At 41.5% G+C, this 20642-nt stretch overlaps 1 protein-coding gene across 5 annotated transcripts in view; it reads left to right on the forward strand.

The window, feature by feature from the left end:
* ADGRB3 (adhesion G protein-coupled receptor B3) overlaps positions 1-20642 on the forward strand; it is a 453891-nt gene that overhangs the window by 335594 nt on the left and 97655 nt on the right. For all 5 annotated transcript variants that reach the window (XM_053381170.1, XM_053381167.1, XM_053381166.1 and 2 more), the window contains 3 exons: positions 6782-6908; positions 8545-8648; positions 12967-13069. In XM_053381170.1, the coding sequence (XP_053237145.1) occupies positions 6782-6908; positions 8545-8648; positions 12967-13069 (334 nt within the window). The remainder of the gene's footprint in view (positions 1-6781; positions 6909-8544; positions 8649-12966; positions 13070-20642) is intronic.

Here is a 20642-nt window from a genome sequence, read left to right on the forward strand (position 1 = left end):
TTCTGCACCATCCTGCATCACTAAAGTAAGCCCATAGCACATAAGAGTAGGCTTTATATCCTGTAAGGACACTGGTGTGCAATTACTCAGTTAATTAGTAACTGGAATCAGGAGTCACCAATGTGAGTAAGGGAATAACAATCCACTCAGTAATAAACAAATCCTTTTTTTCTTATATTGGCAAGGATTCATCAGAGGAGAATAATGTGGTAATTGGTGTACATTATGTGATAAGTGCATTGCTACATGAATAGTATTTTACAGTAGTACCCTGGCACATTCTCAGTAATCATTATTTTTAATTATACAAAATAGCACTGCAGTTAATATGACATTTGCACCATATATTTCAACAAGACTTAAGACTCATGCATGGGCATGCTATCTACAAAATGTGGCTGCAAGTGCATCATGTGTGGCCTGATCATAACTCTGTGATCAATTTTGGCACTGCCATCTTTGTGCATGATTCTTGCTGCACAAAGATGCTCAAAGGTAACGTTTTAAAGCACCAGGTCTCATCTCAATCTAAAATGTGGGTCCTGAATGGGGCTGAATTATTGTTTCAAGTGCAGACTTAGCCCAACAGGGGAGTGCATAACCAGCATGTAAACTCAAATAAATAAAAATAAAAAGTAACATTTGACAAAAGGATGGAGCTGAATGAGCACTCCAGTACTGGGGATTTGGAGAAGGGGAGTGCTCAGTCACTGAGTAACCGAAGAATTAAATATGCTCATACTCAGAATCTTATTTATTTTGTCATTGTATGTAAACTCTGTCTTTCAGGGCATTGCATGTTTTTACTCTTCTGTTTATTAATAATTTTACTGTATTGCTTTGTTGTTGGCTTGTGATAACACAGGCTGTCAAATTGCTAATGAATAGACCAGAAATAGGAGTAGGATGAGCAACCTTGAGGAATGCAGTGTTTTCTCCTGCACAATATACAGTACATCCAGTGCTAGGTGACTGCAATATCTCCAAAAGAGAAGGTTAATCTCAAAAGAAGATGCTGTGATTATGTACGATGAATGGGAAATAACTTGGCATTCATTTTGCTAAAACCTCATCATATAGATAGGCAGTCCTGGGACTCAAAGTCCTCATAAACAGGGATCATTTTCAAATATTCATATATTGAATATATTATCGGACATAAGGAAATACATTTATATGCCATCCTCTGCCTCTAAGGTAGTTCACAACAATAAAAACGCAATTCTGAAACAATTAAAATTGTATCAGGATGATGCTAGAGTCACAGAAGTCGCCCTAGCTGAGAATTGTTCTGAAACAGGTCAACCTGGGCAAATAAATTTAGCTAAAGTATTTTTAATTTTTAACTTGACATAGAACCAGCAAGTAATATTGGTAGGTGTGCCACTTTATAACTATTACACAAAAACACATACACCTTGCTTTATAACAATACAACCTTATAACAAAAGAAGGAATAACTAGGAAAACATTCCCAATAGGAAACAGGATATTGTCCTCTTTATCAATAACTTAAGTGGTTCAAAGGCTAAATCCTAGGTCCAAATAAGCAAGCAGAGTTGCCCTGATAAAAGGGTGAGACACATGCTATCACATGTTGTTACATCTTTGTACAGCAAATAAATGTTCAGCAAATACAGCATCCTGTGTGATGCTCTGCAATGAGACCAATATGACATACTGCTGTGGCAGGCTGTTCCCCATAAACCAACAAGGGGCATTCCTTCAGGGCAGCAGCTCTGCCTCTCTTGTAAAAGCTGATGGCTCCAGCTGGGAGCATTGAGTATTTGCTGCTGCTTTTGTGGTTTGAGGTCAGAGTTACAAGCCTGAGCCAGTGACTCAGTAGAGGAATCTCAGGGAAGTTCAAAGAACAAAAGGAAGCATGATTGGATAGGGTTTTTTTTGGGGGGGGGGAATAGGAAGGAGGACAAGTCTGGTACCATTATTGTGGCCAGATATATTGAAAGTTTCAAACATATTGTGGTGACAGCTAAATAACCATGCCTAAGAAATAAATTGTGCCTTCTTCAAATCAAACAGAATTCAAGTGTTGTGGCATTAAAATAATTTAATTTTGACACAGTTTATTTGGGATATATATGAATAGCAAACCTTTAAAGTTAACTGCTTTCTAATTCATAGCTTTCCCCAAGGAATTTAAAATTAAACTTTTGTGGTGGTGCTGAGAATTCTCCATGGTAGAATGCCACTCACCACACAAAATACATTTCCCAAGATTCCATTTAAGGAATATAAACAGATTTAAGCACAAGCCCCAGAAGTACCAATATACAGTTGCATTATCTTGACTCAGACAGGGGCATGCAGGGGCAGTTCCTAACTCACCGAGTGTTTGAGACCCCATGGCTGTCCTCACCTGGTTTAGCCAGCCAGTCAAAGCTGTTCCCAGGGTGTTGCTGCTGTCTCATGCTGACAGCTTCTAGAAGCCACAAGTGAGAGCTGAGTGCAGGGTGGGGACCAAAGATTGACAAACTACCTCAGAAGGAGCACGACGTGTCCCCCGCCAGAGGTATGACCCCCTCCCCTAATATCCCATACACCCCTCTAAATAAATACACAAGAATATACTCCCCATACACAAATGTATGTTGTGAACAATGAAGCTGTGGAATAAATTTAACTAGTCACATTATTATGCAGCCTTGATTTATTATCCTTATTCTGTCAATTCTCTGGCATAACTTTCTGCAAGTTTTCATGACTGCTGTTTCATTTTCCTTTTTTTTTTTGAAAAGCCAGACCTGCCAATAAGATTTTGTTACCCTTCTCCAAGTGTGGCGCTCAAAACCATATTCATGAGAGATGAACTTTTGACAATATTGAACCCTGCTCTGTGTCAGTCTTAACACCAGGCATTCCCATAAGGCAAATAAGGAAAGCATGTCAGTAAGATACTCAGGAGACAGTTTGCAAAAATCATGGTTGTTTGGCTTGGATCCAAAGTAGAGCAAGTTTTAGTCCACTCAGTCAATGGGTTTTATTCTCTCCCCTTCTGGAAACAACATAGAGATGCTGGTATTACCATTTGTTCATCAGTCTTGGGTGTCATCTACACTGAGTTGCAAAGCATTTCACATGGGAGTCTTTCCCACCTGTACTTGGAAATGTCAATTACTGAACGTGACTCCAGAAGCAAACTAGGTCACCTATGCGTTAATATCTTCAAATGAAGTCCCTGTGGATAGCAAAAAAGAGATGGAGTAAGCCCATGAAGTATAATGGCCACAACTTGTAAAACATGCACATTCAAATTATAAACCAATAAGACAGAATAAATTTTGGAGGGTATGTGTGCAGGGAGATAATTTAGGTTCTTATCATTCCACCCACTGCAGGAAGGGGTAAGTTCTGCTTGAATTCATTCCCCATGCTCACTAATACCTTCAAAGCTCATTTAAGGCCTCTCTCCCTCCATTGCATTGTCCAGAGTACAAACAGAAATGCCCATGGGTCAATTCACAGTTCAGTATGAGCTCAATAGGTGGACTTAGGCAAACCTCTTTGAATCAGCCATGCATGTTAATACTGGCCCACTTTTCGGGAAATTACTGACACAATGGTGTATAAATATTCAATATTTGCTTTTCTTTCTGAATCCCATGGGTCAAAATTGCACTTCTGTGTTTGGTAGAGCAGCACACATGGTAGAGCAGTTCTTCATAGTAAATAAATATAAATGGCACATCCTTCACATTTCAGCTAGCTTAGGTTCAATGTGCAGCTTGCCTTTGCAGCATGCTTGCTTGCTTGCTGCAAAGCCGTTTCCCCAAGGCTGGATTTCATGTTTCAGTAGAAGCATGTCGAAGTTCCTTAATCTGCACTACATTGCTTGCCTTGATCTCATGAGTATCTCCCATGCTACAACCACACCTCCATCAAGGCCTCTGATGCTGGCATTGGAAGTAACTGCATGGCATTCTAGACAACTAGGTGGAGTGGTTCTGATGACATGAGGCATGGGATTCAGCCCCAGGAGAGGTGATTTTTCAAAGGCAGTCTGGCTGCAAAAGTAACTTGCAGAGTAGCTCAGATGAAGACAGTGTCCAAAGGGCTGCATTGTAAACTCTGTACAGTCAGTAGGGCTTCTCGGTCTCCTCTGTCCCTCTCTGCCATCAGACAAGCCAGCCTCAGACCTCAGGAAAATTGTAGTTGTGGAATTCGAGTTAGCATACTGGAGAAGAAGAAGAAGAAGAAAAAGAAAACAGAAGTCTACAACATGCAGGCAAAACTTTGTGTTTGCCCAAAGGGGCTTTGGGGGTTAGGGGCAAAGAGTCTTACATTATCTAAGCCTAATGGCTGTGTGAGCCAATTTACCTGTTCTTAGAAGGCCGAGAAAATCTCACTCTGCTCTCCAGCTTGTAGTGTTACTGCAAACCTAGGAGTTGGATATAAGTGGTGTAATTTAGAAACAAACTGAGGGTTGTGACAAGGTATGGTGGCAATCAAGCGAGCCAGTCCAGCTGCACTAATCAACTCCGGGAAATGGTAGCTTTCATGAGACCCACCTCTCAGGCAGCTGCCCTATCCTTTCCATGGCCAGTTCACCCCTGAGTGTATTAAACGTCTCTGAGAATGGATAATAACACTGCCTTTATGTGTTAAGCCACGTCAGTTTCCCTTAAGCTCCCATCTTCTTTAATATTTAATCACCCCTGATAAATGTATTTCATTTGGGCTTTAACAGCGTGTCACAACAAGACAAGATTCAGAGGGATGAATAAATTGAGTAGGTGAGGTTAATCAGTAGCAGGTAGATTCCAGTGTGTGTGTGTGTGTGTGTGTGTGTGTGTGTGTGTGGAAATTAGACAATATATACCAATTATATTTGCCTGTGTGAATTACAACATAAATACTAATTTTTCACACACACACAATTTAAAGGAAAATAGTCCTGGAGTTTTTAGGCGTTTGTGAGTTTGAAGGCTACAGCTGGCCTGGACAGGGTACCGAAGGAGATCCTGAATAGCGCAGTTTGGGGGGACTCTCTTCACCCCCGCCCCCGTCTTTTGCTTTGTTTATGACTCGGCTCCGAAGCCATTTGTAGTGCCAACTATTGAGCTCGCGGGGTGTGGAAGGCAAGTGGCGCCTGGTGGGATAGGAAGGTGCGCGCTTCGGAGCACAAATGGCCGGGGCTCCAGAGTCCGCGCTCGCAGTCATCGCCGCGAACAGACGTGGGAAAGCCAGAGCAGGAGGGCTGGTTCAAAGGGAGTTGAGAGGAGGAGGAATTTGAAGGTGAAAGCGCTCTTCCCCTCCCTCTCCTTCTCTCGCCACCTCCTCCTCCCCCTTGTTTTTAAGTGCCTTGGGGATGGAATTGACAGCACTCGCTGTTGCTGGCAGGAGACTTCCTGGCATCCGTGCACAGATAGCTTAGGCAATACATGAATCCCTGCATACGAAGCCTGGTTCTGGAAACCGGGGGGGAGGGGGCGAGAGAGCTTGTGCGAAGGCATGTGAGGGGGAAGAAAACGACACCCGCCTGTTCCAATTCGCAAAACACTAAATGCGTGAAAACTGGTTTGAGTCCGAAGAAGCCGAGCAGTTCTCCTTGAGGAGAGACCCTGTAACCCCTTTGATTCACATGGAAAAACAAGGCGATTCTCTCTTCCCACCCACCACCCACCCCTACTCCCGCCTTGCTCTTTTTCTCCGCACAAGGAAAACGCGGGTTGATACCATTTTATTGTTCTACCGGGGAGGATTAGAGAAGAAGCTTTTGTACTTTTTAAATTGCTAATCAAATCAAGGGTGGCGTTTTCTTCTTTTTTTTCTTGAGCCCCCCCCCCCCTTTAACAACAGGGTGGTGGTGGATAAAGCCCCAGCAAACGATCTTTTCGCGCTTGTGTGTCCCGTGCCCCCCCCTCCCCGCCTCCGCCACACACCCACCAGCACCATGGAAAGGAAAAGGAGGGAGGGAAGCAGGGCGAGTTGGACGGAGGGATGTCTGGAGGGCGAACTGGTGTCTCTTGAACGATGCGCTGCCCTGCTGAAATCCACCCCTGCGCTGGAGCTCAGGCGAAAAAGGGAAGAGTTGGAGAAGGAATCAGCCGCTGCCGCCCGTTTCCAGGGTGAAATCCGCAAGGCTGAGCTTTAAAACCCACAAGGAGAACAAAATAGCTACACCACCTACGAAATCCTAGCCAGAAAAAAAAGAAGACCCAGAATTGGCCAATCTAACCAGTGTTAATCAGACAGATATTACAGAGCCATCTGCATTTAAATTACACACACACACACACACACGCACGGAAGACAGGGAGCGAGGTAATAGCTTCACAAAAACGTGGCAGAGTTGGTATGAAAGACGGGGGGTGGGGGAACCACAAGGGTCTTTTGTTTTATTTCCCCCCGCTATGAGTTTTCGCAGTGATCTGAGCAGTTGGGAAAGCGGCGGGCAGCGGGGAAGGCTTCCGCTTCTACGGCGAGCCGAGAGAGCTCTTACAGAGCCCTTTCAGCACCAAGAGCTCTGGACAGCTCACTGCGCGCCGCCGAGCTGCCTGCTTGCCTTCTGTCCCCCTCCCTCGCCGCCTCTCTCGCCCCCCTCCCCGCATTACTGTACAGCTGGAGATGCATCTAAATTAAGTCCTATTCAACAACAAGTAGATCTCTTCTGTCCGGGAACCACACTAGACTCTGCTCTCAATTAAACTGCATTTTCTCTTCAAGGAATTGACCGTCAGCCGTAATTATCCCGATTTTCTTTCTCTCTCTCTTTCTCTCTCCCTCCCTCTTTCTCTGTCTCCCTCCCTCTCTCTTCTTGCAGGAACGACTCTTTGGGAACCTGGTCCACCCAGGGATGTAAAACTGTGCTTACCGATGCATCCCATACGAAATGCTTATGTGATCGTCTCTCTACCTTCGCCATTTTGGCTCAGCAACCTAGAGAAATAGTAAGTAACAAAGGACGGGGAAAAGAAGAAGAAAAAAGCCCTGAGTTTAATGCAATGACTGGGAGGGTTTTTGGTGTGGTTTTTTATGTGTCCAGCATTAACTCATATGAGAAATTGTATCAGCGTTGCAGGTCTGGAAAAGACTGGCTTTTCTCTTATCTATTAGCAGTTCTTAGTTTTTGGGAACGAATTGCTGGTTTTGCCTTATAACTAAATGCTAGTCAGTTTCAGGTGCTGAGGTACTCCTGTTTTCTTAGAGAAAACTTAGCAACTGTAATGTAATGTAATGTAATACAGTCCTGGGTTTTCTTTTTTTAAAAAAAGAAGGGAAAAAGAATATACAAGGTTTTTTTATTGTTGCTGGTAGAAGCAGGAACCTAGCTACACTAGTTAAACAGATTGCAGTTCTGCATTGGGCATTACAAGGAATCTATGCTGTCTGTTGATATCTTGTAAAATAGATCCTCTAGTATGAATGCAATGAGGAAGATTGAGAAATAGGAACTCAACAGTATTAATGCCTATAAAATAGGTTGGGGTTTGTTTTTTGTTTTTTTGGTTTTAAAGAGCAAGCACCTTGAAGCTTTAAGGGGAAAAGATTTTCAGTGTGTGGCCAAGGTTCTTCTCAGCAGTAAACTAGAAGTGTTTGGCAGAAATAAACTTAAAAACCTGGATAAGATATACAGTTTGCCTCACCTCGGTTACAAATTGTATCTTGATAAAATGCAATTTATACTAGAGCCTTGAGGCTTTTCAGCAGCACACTGCTAAATCAAGCAGCAGATCACTGCAAACTTCCTGGTCTAATTGTTTTGAATGTGTACATTTTGAAACAAAACAAAACCAAATAAACCAGTGTAAATGCTTGTGTGTAGGGCAAAGGTGGGGTGTTGGGGGTAATTTCATAGCTCAAAAAAAAAAAAAGATTTTTCTGCCTCAAGGTCATTTATACTTCAGCTCCTATAAATATTAAACATTAGAAGTGCTATTGTTTCAGAGGTCCAGATCTTACAAATGATGCATACGTTTTGTTCTCTTTTTTTCTTAAATTGGTACTCTCTTAGCTGCTAAGAGACAGAAAGAAAATGAATGCTGGCTTTAAGGCAAAGTTACTGTAGAGTTAGAAAGTTTGATCTTGTATTTTGGATAAGAAATTAGTTGGCATTACATTTGTCAGAATAAATCACATAATTTGTTTAGAACATTGCTATCCAAATACGTTTGCCTTTCAAGGAGGAAAGCCGTTTTTACTTGTTTAGTTTTTTCCCCTCAAAGCAAAACCTAGAGAGATTTTTAATGCAAATTAATGTTATGGGTGCTCATCAGACTGTTGGCTTTCCCTATTCTCTCTTTTAACAAAATTCTATGTATTTATTTTCATGAGATAAAATAGACTACTGAGGATATCATCAAAGACCAGTGGGGTTACTGTCTTGGTATTCTGTAAATACCCAGGCCTCGGATACTTTAGGAGCTAGGACAGAGGCTGAAGTAGAGAGATGTGGTTACTTGTTGGCAATGCTATTTAGATGATGTGGTTAATCACTACATCAGATATCCATCTCTCCTGTTTTGGTTTTGTGCTTTAGTTACTGGAACATGGTTTTATCTGATAGATGTTTGTTATGACCCACAGATCATGGAATCATCTGGTGCTCCCTCAGTAACCCTTATAGTAGGCAGTGGCCTTTCATGCTTGGCTTTGATCACCCTAGCAGTTGTCTATGCAGCACTATGGAGGTATGTAATTGAATCGTGTGGGTTTATAGAAATGTGCAATTATTCAGAACTGAGGGGTCACTGAAGAAGGGTTTCTATTAATCTAGGAAAAACAAGATCGCTACTGCGGAAGAGTTGTAACGTATTAATAAGTCTGATTAGGTTGACACGGTTTCTGTTCAAGCTTGGCCTGGTGGTGATCAAATGCCCTATTGTCTCTTCCTATTCAGCATTCATGGTATCTGCTATTATTATCACCATTTCTTCTCAACACTGGGGAGCCACATTCAGAGCTCCACCACCATCAAGGGTTTCCCCTTTCAATTCACTGGAGAAGAGTGTGTGGACCTGCCATTTCAGTTGAGAATCCCACATATGGGATACATTAAGGACTGTCTCTCCCCCATATGGACAACCCCAGGCCCTGTACTTGACATTTGAGGCCCTTCTCAAGAGGTTTGGAGGGTGGCAGCACAAGAAGAGGCCTTTTCTGTAGTAGCTCCCCATCTGTGGAATGCTCTCCCAAAATAGGCTTGCCTGGTGCCATCTTTACATATCTTTAGGTACCAGGGGAAAGCATTCCTTTTTACCCAGGCCTTCAGCCATTAAATAATGTATGGCCTGTTGAAGGTGGTGAGGGAAGGATTGTTATTAAGTTTGTTTTGTTATTATGCTGTCTATTATTATGCTTTGTATTATGCTTTCATTATTATGCTCTGTAAAATATGTTTTAAACATTGTACATCACCCTGGGATCTTTTGACAAAGGGCAGTATATAAATCAAATAAATAAATTGTAAATAAATAAGATGAAAAGAGCTCTGGGTTGAAGTGATAGCCCTTCATTGTAATCACACTTCTAATCAGTGATTTCTCTTTAAAATGAGAAGTTAGATGATATCTACTCCAGGATCCTGGCCTTATGACACAAACAAATGCTGCTTTTGCTTGCTTTATCACTCAGGCTTTTGGTCTCAAAGGTTCCTCAGTAATTTCTGACCTGAGGCAACTTCACACATTCGATTTTGCCTTAACACAATGTTCCTTGAGTGTCCCCATGTGAACATTAGTACAGTGAACGTCCCGCACAAACTGAGATTTCCTGTAGTGATTTCCACATGCCCAGCTCTATTTGATGAGATCCAAGACATGCTCTGTGTGAGAGATGGGGAAATCTGTGGCCTTCCAGATGTTGGATTCCAATTCCCATCCAAGTCTCAGCACAGCCAATGGCCAGAGATTGTGGGAGCTGTCATCCAACAAAATCTGGATGGTCGCACATTCCTTATCACAGCTCTTATGCGAACGCATCCTCATGGATCATCTTGAAGATTGACTGTGTGAGCTGCCCATAGATCACATTCACAAAGGAAAGCCATGGAGAAATTCCAACTGAAGCTGCTGCAGTTTAGAAGTAGGGGGGATGAATCTGTCTGTGAGTTGTAAAATGACAGTGAATTATGATTACAGCTCATCCTTTCCCAAGTGGACACTTCTTGAAATTATTATTTTTAAAATAGTTTTAAAAGAACATTGTAGTACTAACTGATGCTTTATCAGTACTATTTATTGCTACATGACACTGATGAAACAAATAAATGATTAAATCCACATAAAAACCATAGGTGAATACTCTCATAGTTACACATTTATCTAAATCAGAGCCTTCCAAACTTTTCATGCTTGTGACACACTTTTTAAGAAATGTATCATTCTGTGACAATGTAGCAAACTGGAGGTTAAACTAACCCCTTTTCAGCCCCAGGAGGAGCGCTGGGAGCATTTGCGTGACACACTTACACCCTGCAGTTGACACATTAATGTGTCGCGATACACAGTTTGGAAAGCTCTGGTCTAAATGAACACAGTGAGCCTCGCAGCATCATGGTGGGGAAACATGAAGGCTAATACATCACTGTCCTCACACCTAATTATTTGGCAGAGCTGGCCCAGTGCATTGTGGGATTACTTTTCTAGCACTTGATGGAGTCTAAAACTAGGGAAGCCTAGAGTTAGTATCAGTCTCTAAATGATAAACTTGGTGCTGTCTATAACCATGAATGTTACACCCAACTGAGGTTGTTTGTTTCCAAAATGAGTGGAAATGTGACGCACCCCAGTCTTTACTAAAAGTAGTAATGCACAAACAGCAACAACAACAAAATGGAGCAAAGCCTGAATTATTTGAATCCTTGGATAGCATGTGGGATTCTTACCTACAGTGAGTTTTCTTTAGTACAGGGAAGGACATATATCTGAGGAGTCCACTTTGTTTTAAGGGCAGGATCCCAATAGGTGGCAGGGATTTGGGCCACACAAACCAATACTTTCTTCTTCTTTTAACTTTCTAAAAATTAATTCTGAAGATAGGAACAAACATGCATACTTTCATGTATGGTACAATCATGTTTTACTTCCTAACCATAAAGGCTTTACGGTAGGGTGACCAAATGCAAAATAGGACAAGGCTTCCCCACCTTTAATAGTTCTGCAGAAGAGGACATTGCAACAGCTTAACTTGCATAGCAAGCTACAACAGCTGAAATTTCGTATCCTGCACATCTATTGCAGGTGTGGGAATCCTGCCATCTTTTGCATCTGTCTGCCTTACTTCACAATTATGGGGCACATGCACTCAGGCATACCCCCAGGTGTCTTACATGAAACTGAAAGAGAGATGTAACATTAAAGAGTGGAATGGCTCTCTCTCACACACTATTAGTTATTTATGAATGAAAGTATGCTCAGGCTCTCACAACACTTTGATTAAAAACCAGGAGGAGTAACAATGGGCAGATAAAATTGCTTTGGAGAACAGATTTGTACCATGGGCTGCCAGCAGAACATTCCCGACTTAATGCAAAGCAAACCACTAGAAACCCCAACATATTTCTAGTTGATCCACAACCCAGTTGAGTAGAAGAATTTGGATTGCTATCAGAGTCCATAGAGATGTGCTTAAATATTTTCAGCACAACTGGGTTGTACATCACACTGATAATTTAACACAGGAATATCTCAAGGCAACATTTTTTCACTGGCAAGGACAGATGAAAGTATCAGGGTTTGGGGCAACAAATTATTTGGTTTCCTATTCCTGTGAAATTATTCCTATGACTTAAAAAAAAAGACTTTACAAGTTTGCTTACTTAGCTCTATTTTTTGTTAGAAGTGAAATGGACTTGTGTTGATCATATGATGTTCAGTTCCCTAGTGCAACAATAAAATTAGATCACATGGGGTAGTATTCAACTAAGATTTACTCAGGGTAAGCCCATTGAAATTAATAAACATGACTAAGTTAGGTTCATTAATTTCAGTGGGTCTACTCTAAGTAAAACTTAAGTTGGCTAGTACTCATAATGCTTTCATAATTTACTGAAGTGGACTAATGTCCATGCACCCTTCAAAAAAGTTTTCTCAATGCAAAACTAGTATTCTTCATTATGCAAGGCTGGTGTGGTGTTTGCCTGTTTTTGCTGCAGTTGGGAAAGGGGTTCAGCAAAGAACAGGGGGAGGCATCTTGTGCAGCAGAGCCAATAATTGAAAGATGGCTACTTTTTGGTAGATACTACTTGATCCTGAACCATAATATTTTGCTCTGAATGATTCTCTGTATCAAACAGCATGCAAAAGTGTATATAATATATACAAAATTTGAACTTTCACACACTAAAAAAGTTTCCTAAATTACTGGCAAAGCAACTATTGGCAGTGGTGTGTATGTGGAACTAACTGTCAACTTAATGCATTATTTGGCAGTAGCATAAATTATCTGTATTCTAGCTTCTATACACAAGCTATTTTGTAAGTATAACCTAGCATCATAATTAATGAGTGGATTAAACTTATATGCTCAAATATTCCTATCACACAATAAGCAGTGGGTGTCTTATTGAAATGAGTGGCAGCTGAGCAAAAGCAATAATTTTAGTAGGACTTCTGTAAATCATTTCCCAGGGGGTTGCAGCCAGTCATAAGCAGCTATATTGCTCTAGAACTAGGTGGTGCAAGCTGCTAATTTCAAAATGCTGTATCATAAGCATCAAGGGCTATGAACTCCAATTGCCAGCACACATGTAGCAAATCTCTTGGCATTGTTGGAGCATTATGGAGTACTTGTTTTTTTCTTATGCAATGCTGTTATTAATAATAAAAAATAATGATTTTAAAAGTTCTCTTCAGACCTTCAGACAGAAGGCATTTTATTTTTCAGAAGTGCTATTTAAAACTTTAAAAAATGTCAGATTTAATGTTTTATTTTTAATTTTTTTAAAATTACAATATTGGTATGCAATGTACTTAGATAGCCTTTTGTTGTGTGTCTTTCTTTGGACAGATACATCAGATCTGAGAGGTCAATAATTCTAATTAATTTCTGCCTGTCTATTATCTCATCAAATATTCTTATACTGGTTGGACAAACGCAGACACATAATAAGGTATGAATAAACTACATTTATATTATAATTGCATTCTGTTTTTGTATAGCTGAATACATTTGCTCTCTTTTTTTGTCCAAAAAAATGTGTTTTTTTAAAAAAATTGCATATAAGAGCCAAATAAATTATTCAACATGTTGCCTATGTTGCCAAAGAACACCCCCCCCTTCAAACTTTCTTTTGATAACCTTCCCTCTCAATAATTAGCATTTTGTGTAGCAAAGCTGTGTAAATTTCAGACATGATACATCAAAAACACAGATTCTGGCTCAAATTGGTGTTGTGATGGGATTGTATTTTTGTCATTTTTGGTAGCATACTGACATTCACTGGGAGGTATGAAAATAGTTATAGCACAATTTTATTTTTATTACTCAGAACTAAGCTCCATTGAGTTTAGTGGAACTTACTCCCAAGTAAATAGCACAAAAGATTTCAGCCTTAAGGTATTATTCTTGAAGATTTGAACAGACCTATATGCCATGTGAGTGCTATAAAAACTCTGATTTAGCTGGTGATAACTGTTGTGTTCTGCATATCCATTGCTTACCTTCTCTTTAGAGCGTGACTTCTTTTCTGCCTATATTTGTGTATTGATATTGGGACATGACTGTCAGGCATCATTCAGCCTAGTTGAAATACATGAGGTTATTCCGTGATCCTTTCAAACTGATCCTAAACCCAGTACACAGCAGTTCCATTCAAACCAATGTCACTTACTTTCCTGTATTGGTTTTGGGTCATATTACCTATTAGCTTCAATCCATTTACCTTTGTACTGTCTTGTGGATCAAGATGATATTCAGTCATGTGGAAGTATAACTAATATGTGGATCATGGCTAGGCATTTGTGCAGGCAACAAATGAAAATTGCAGTAGGAGTACATTGGCTTTCTCGGTTAAGGCAAATTGGTGTTTTAAGATATGCACATGTGTTTGGTGCATGGATTCTGTACTCTATGGTCTTCCTGTTCTAAATTCTATGAGGGATTCCTGGCCTCGTTAATATTTCCAGATGCTGGTAAATTGATTAGTTGGAGAGAGGGAGAGAGAGAGAGAGAGAGAGAGAGAGAGAGAGAGAGGTCTGATCTCTAAAACCTGCTGCCCCAGCAAATGTATAATTAGAAGGGCATATCTAGCACTGTGTCACTCCAATATTGTTAGTGTAAATGTGTTGCAAGGGTTCTGTGTTGCAGTGGATGATCCACGACAAATGTTTAGGATTGTGGGATGAAGCTGAAGAGCTAATATCAGCATTTTGCCTTTAAGTGCATCTGGGCCAGATTGATGTTGAATATATGTATGTGTGATACTTTAAAAACAGCTGCTACTCGTTTTAGCCATTTTCTAACCAATCCATCAAAATCAATGAGTATTCTACCACTGATTTCAGTTAGATGTTCTTATTGTTCTCAAGAAGGGGAAAGCAAATAGACCTCAAAAGTTTTGACTTTACAGCTATGGGTATCATAAAACTGTGCCTCTTTAGGCTACCATGGTATTCCATTATTCCTGCACCTCATGTCATAGGGTGGGTTATTAGATTACACTTAATCATGCATTCAAGTGGTAGTGCAGTGTGGAATTAACTCAAGCAACTACCACAGCAGCAGCAGCAGCTGTGCACAAAGCATGGCAAAAAGCTGAAAACTGGGTGAGTTTCCTCCTCCCATCTTTTACTGCTCACTCAGATAGATTGTTCATGTGAGGTCTTAAATATAATTCATGAATTAGCATTCGTATCTGAAATGACACCTATAGCTCCCTATACAGAGCGACACACACACACACACAGAGAGAGAGAGAGAGAGAGAGAGAGAGAGAGAGAGAGAGAGAGAGAATAAAAGAGATGAGCCTTCTCCTATGTTGTGTGATCCCACACTGTTGGAAACTCCCTGTCCTTCTCCCTTTGTATGTGTGTGAAGATTCCCATCATCCTTCCAGCAGGAGGAAAGTGTGTGCATAGAAAAGGGGTGTGTACATCTTGATCTATTCAGATTATTGGCATTTCCAACTAAATGTATCAGCTATCAGTGAGAAAATGCTCACTATATCACTTCTGAAAAGGTATTTTGAGATTTAATGCCCTGTCTTGTTTAAGTGCTTCTGGATTTCCTCCCCACCCCCAAAATGAAATCAAAGCAAATTTACAACCCAGCTTTGTTCTAGCTTAAAAACGATTTTGCAAAAGGTTCCCAACCCCTAGTCTATATCATCTCTCAGTCCATAGATACGAATTGCTGAGAAAGTATATTATATGAATTGAGGACAGAGTAAGGAATTCTGTGCCAAAATGTGTCTTCATTAATTACTAGCAAAATTTAATTTTAACACTTTTGTTTACTGCCTAGCTAATATATTTTGATACCAGCTCAGACTTGCATTTTGTGCAATCTCATGTGTTTAATGCTAAATTCCCATGTATGGACACAATTCAGCAAAGCTTTGTGCTGCTTTGATGGAGGTCACATATTGCCATACCTTTCTGATTAAAATTGGTGGATATGACAGTTCAAAATGCAGGTGTGAAGCCAGGTCTGTGCTTATATTCCTCCTGCATGATTTATTTGTTCATGCACATGAAGATATTTAAGCTTGGAACTAGCATGTCTCCAAAGTTGTCTGTAAATCTGTAGTGTCCAATACAGGTTGAGGGTGAATTACTATAACCAGATTCTTATTTGAGATTCCAGTTTGTGGGTTTTGTACTCTGATTCAGTATTTCACAGAACAATAATACTTATTGGGGATTTTTGAAAGGGAGATATAACCCTGCTCTTTCCACTCAAAACAGGTTTAAGGCCATGTTCAAAATATTATCTTCTTATAGGACCCCCATGGCAACCTCTTGCATTTCTCTTCCTACGCATTTCAGCTGCTGAGTGCCTTTTTCACATCCACCCAGTTATGAAGCCACACCCCCATTCTTCAGACCCTTTCGTGCCCCTGCTTTCATTTTCAACCACATTCCCATGCCTCCTAATCCCTCCTTTCTTGCAACCCCCTCTGCACTCTCATTTTTACCTTCAGCCTCTTTTTTCCTCCACTCTCCTCCTTACTTTTCTTAACTCTCCCTTGAACACATACCACTCTCATTTCCATGCCCTGTCCTCTCTCCCTTTGTGCACACATGCCCCATTATCAACTTCACCCCCTTTTTCTACCTCCTCTTTTTTCAACTCCCCTGTGCACACAGACCACTCCACTTTTCCATGCCTCCTCCTCTCTGTGCATGCCCTCTTGGCTCACACCAACCCTTGCTGATATATGTTTCTGTATCTTTAAGATCAGTAGAATCTTAAGAGCAAGGCTGTCAGCTAGCTTGTTCAGTTAGAGAAGGTTAAGTTCAGTTGATGGGTGTTGTATATATGTGGGTGCTCACTTGTTAATAAAACCTCTCTAAATTGCTACACAGAATCTGGAACTTTATGTTGAAAGCAACAAATGGTAGCAGGAGTGAACTACATTCTTGGAAGTTATGGGATACTTAAGAGCTCCACATTCTATATCTCTCTCACTTGAGAGAGCTGAGTAATAGAAGAAGGAGAAGTTTAAAACAGCCATTTTATTTCCTTTTTGTGTTCGTCCGTCTCCTTCTCACTGTACTCAAATAATGGTAGAAGTTTAAGTAAAGTGGGGGTGGAAGGATACTGATTTCAAACAATGGCAGAGGTTTGAATAATGCAGGGATATAATGACACTGAGGGGTTATTTTTCAAGAAAACAGACCAGTTTAACAAGGAGATGGATAGATCACAGAAGCAAACACCAAAAAGCTAACACAACAAAGCCTCCCCAAATTCCCTTGATGTACTCAACCATTGTTTTACTTCCCTCCTCAGTATCACCCCCTGCTCACTCTACCCAAACTTCTGCTATTGCTTAAAATCACCAGTTTTTCCCTCTCAGTTTTCTCCAGCTCTGCTTTGTTCAACCCTCTGCTGCTGCATAAAACTGCCATTTTCCTATGTGTCTCTCTATCTTCTGTTTTCTCTTTTGCTCCCTCTCCCACCCCCACCATGCAAATTCAGGATTGTGATGTGGCACTACAAATTTTCCAGTGGGGGTTGCACAATGACAGCATTGCATTTTTATGTATATAGGAAGAGTGGTTTGGTGTAGATGTAAGAAAACCACATTAAAATCCCTGTTCAGTGACTAAGTCTTAACTGTATGTACCATATGTCCTTGGATGAAGAAGAACTGGTGATACAAATGTGGCAAATGGCTAAATAATAACCCTACCTTTTGACAATATTCCATCGAAGACCAAGGATTAACACTAACATTTGTTGTTTACATTTACCTTAGAAAATGTATCACTCCAAAAAATATAAAACATGCAATTAGTGGTTTACAGAAAAGCAGTCTCTCTTGTTATAGTGTTGACATGACCACAAGCCTTTGAAGGCAAAGAGACCAGTTAAGCAACAAACCCCTGCCAAGTATTTGAACTGGCTCTTCTAACTACAGTTAACTGGCTGCTGCTTCTGTCGCCTTGCTACTGAAGACACAGTGACAATACATAAGTCTCCTGGGTTGTTGTTGTTCTTTGGACAAGCACAAGATCTACAGCTTCTGGGTTATTGAGCACCTGTCTGCTGCCACAGATGGTGGCAAGATAAACTGGCCTCTTGTACTGCACCCTGGCATTAGGGCAACCAGTTCTGTAGTCTCAGCAGTAGCATTGTGATTGGCTCCCTTCTTCAAAGCAACTCCTTAATGCAAATTCATGCAATACTCTCTTAATTTATGTCAGCAGCCTCACTGTCCTTGGGCACATATAACTCACATAGATAAAGACCAGGCAGCTGTTGTTCGTCTAGGGTGGCCATGTGCCCTACTTTACAGAGAACAGCCCTCTGTTTGATAAAGAAGCATCAGAAGGGAGAGCAGGGACTTGGAGGTTGCCCATCAAGAGTTAGCAGCACCTTGATAGTAGACTAAGCAGGAACATATGTCACCTGGTCACCGTTTACCTAATTATGGTGAGATGCGTTGTATCTAAATTATAACTATCCTTTCTAAATTTGCATCGGTGCATATAAACTAGTGTGTGCACATTTTATGTACGTGTGTGTCCCCTTTTTTGGGTGATCAGCCTCTATTGGTCTACAGCAGCTTTTGCCAACCTGGTATCTATCCTCCACCATCAGCCCCAGCCAGCATGGCTGTGCTGGCTGGGGCTGTTGGGAGTTAGTCCAAAACATCTGGAGGCACCAGGATGGTGAAGGTTTGTCTACAGCCATTCCCATGATTGTATTACCTTTAGTGAGAGCCACATTAATTGCTGTGATGCATTATGTTCATAACTGCCCGCTTCATACCTTGCATTCATTTCTTGAATTATTACATGAGCCAGACCATAGAAAATCAGCAGAGCCTCTACTAGGCAATAAGCCTTTCATGATAGCAGATCTCCAAACCCAATAAAAGCATGTGTTCAAAATCCAAAGGCATTTGTCTTGATGGTGAACGTTTAAGAGAAACATAGAAACAAACAAATACCTAATTGCCCTTTATTATTAAATAGAATAAAACATCAAACCAGGTTGTTTTAAATACCGTATTTTTCGCTCTATAGGACGCACTTTTCCCCCTTCAAAAATGAAGGGGAAATGTGTGTGCGTCCTATGGAGCGAAGACGCCATAGCCCCGCGACCCTCCCCTGGCTGGAGAGGTGACGCGCAGCTATGGCAGGAGCCTCTATAGCTGCGCGCCACCTCTCCAGCCGGGAGAGAGCGTGCGGGGCTAAAGAAGCCATAGCCCCGCGACCCTCTCCCAGCTGGAGAAGTGACGTGTGACTATGGCAGCAGCCTCTCCGCTGCGCCTTTCTGCTCCCTGACCTCTTTGGGGCTGGTGGTGGGCTTCCCCCCCGCCAGCCCCAAAGAGCAGGTCGAAAGGAACCTTCCAAGGTAGCCGCCTAAATGCACCTTAAATGGCACCTTGTTTTAGAGCGGGAAAACAAGAGGGGGAAAATTCTCCCACTCTCTGCGCAGCGCCTCCTGCAGCTTCGCTGAAGGGGCGCTGGGCAGAGAGCGGAAGAATTTTTTTTCCTTGTTCTCCCCCCTCTAAAACAAGGTGCGTCCTATTGTCCGGTGCATCCTATGGTGCAAAAAATACGGTATACTAGAGTTGAATACAATAACTAATATGCATGAGGAACATGCAGATTAACTGTTCTTGCCAGCCAGCTGAAAGTGCCCACAGAATATGTTGTTATCTTAGGAGGTCTGCAAGAAAATAGGATGAAATCATTGCAGTGGAATAGTTTAAGATGATATTAAACACCAGTTCTTATAAATTAGGTCTTATGACTATGTCTCTGTTAGCTTTATACAATTCCCCTGTATGAATTAAGAGGAGATAGCAGTTTCAAGGACTTCAGAAGATTGTGCTTTTGCCTTGTTAAATTACCTCTTGTCTTCTTCAGTAGAAATGGGGTTAAGCTGTATCTGTGCCACAGGAAGAAGAAGCTTAAGCTTGTATAGTTGGGATCCTACAAAACCACCTTGAATTCTTCAAAGCTGAAGTACTTTCTAAAAATTTCAAATGCACATAGCTTGCAGAGAGACATTCCACCCCCACTTCCTGGTCTGTGAACTAGTATTTAAGTATAAAGCTTCAGAAGTGTAGGTCACATAGCTTTTTAGCTCTTTTGAAAAGATGGACAGTGGGGGGGGGATAGGTTATGGGGTACAGGGAAATTTAGATATGTGAAGATCTAGACCAGAGCGGCCCAACTTTTCATACCAAGTGTACTTTGACACAGAACCCGTGGGCTGCACGGAGGAGGGGGAGCAAGGCCAAAATCTGATGCCCCCAACCTTCGTGCTGTCTGCCGAAAGATGGGTAAGGAGGCGCCAGGCTTTCCCAAAAGTGAGAAGGAGGTGGAAGGACTCTAGGACCCTGTCAAAGCCCTCATGCCTCCTTCTCAAAGCCCAGTACCTCATTTTCCTGGCTTTGGGAAGGCAGCAAGAAGGCTGGGGGGCGTCGAATGTTTCCAGGGGCCACCAAAAAAAGACACTGAGGGCCGCATGCGGACCTCGTGTTGCAGCACCCTGATCTAGCCCCTTCTTTGCTGCAGTTGCTGCTCAGCATTGCAGCCACTTCCTACCCACTACTCTCTGCCGGCCTCTCATACCGTCTTAGGTGCTTTCTTATTTCCTCTCCTCTCTTTCGCTGCTCCTTGCACTGCATTAAAAGCTGCCTCTGGAGTTCCCTTGAGTTTCATAGCTTCCAGAAAAGTGTGCTGCATGGTTCTTTAGATTGTGGCCTATATCACATAACTCTTTCCATATTATTACCTACTTGCTGTTGCTCTCCATGCCACCAAGAGAAATTGCTGCATTTTGTCACTCTGGACCTTGCTGCTTGCTACTATAAATTGTTTGATTATGTTCCAGCTTTAACACAATTGTAGGCTTTCCCCTACTGAGACTGTGATTGGTATCCGCCTGAATAACTTGTATGTGTACACACACACACACACACACACACACACACACACACTTTCATTTTATTCATATTCTGAAACTGCCTTTTTCAGCTTCATTAGCAATGGCAATGTAAA

This window comes from Podarcis raffonei, chromosome 3, assembly GCF_027172205.1.
Source record: "Podarcis raffonei isolate rPodRaf1 chromosome 3, rPodRaf1.pri, whole genome shotgun sequence".
Classification (NCBI taxonomy): Eukaryota; Metazoa; Chordata; class Lepidosauria; order Squamata; family Lacertidae; genus Podarcis; species Podarcis raffonei.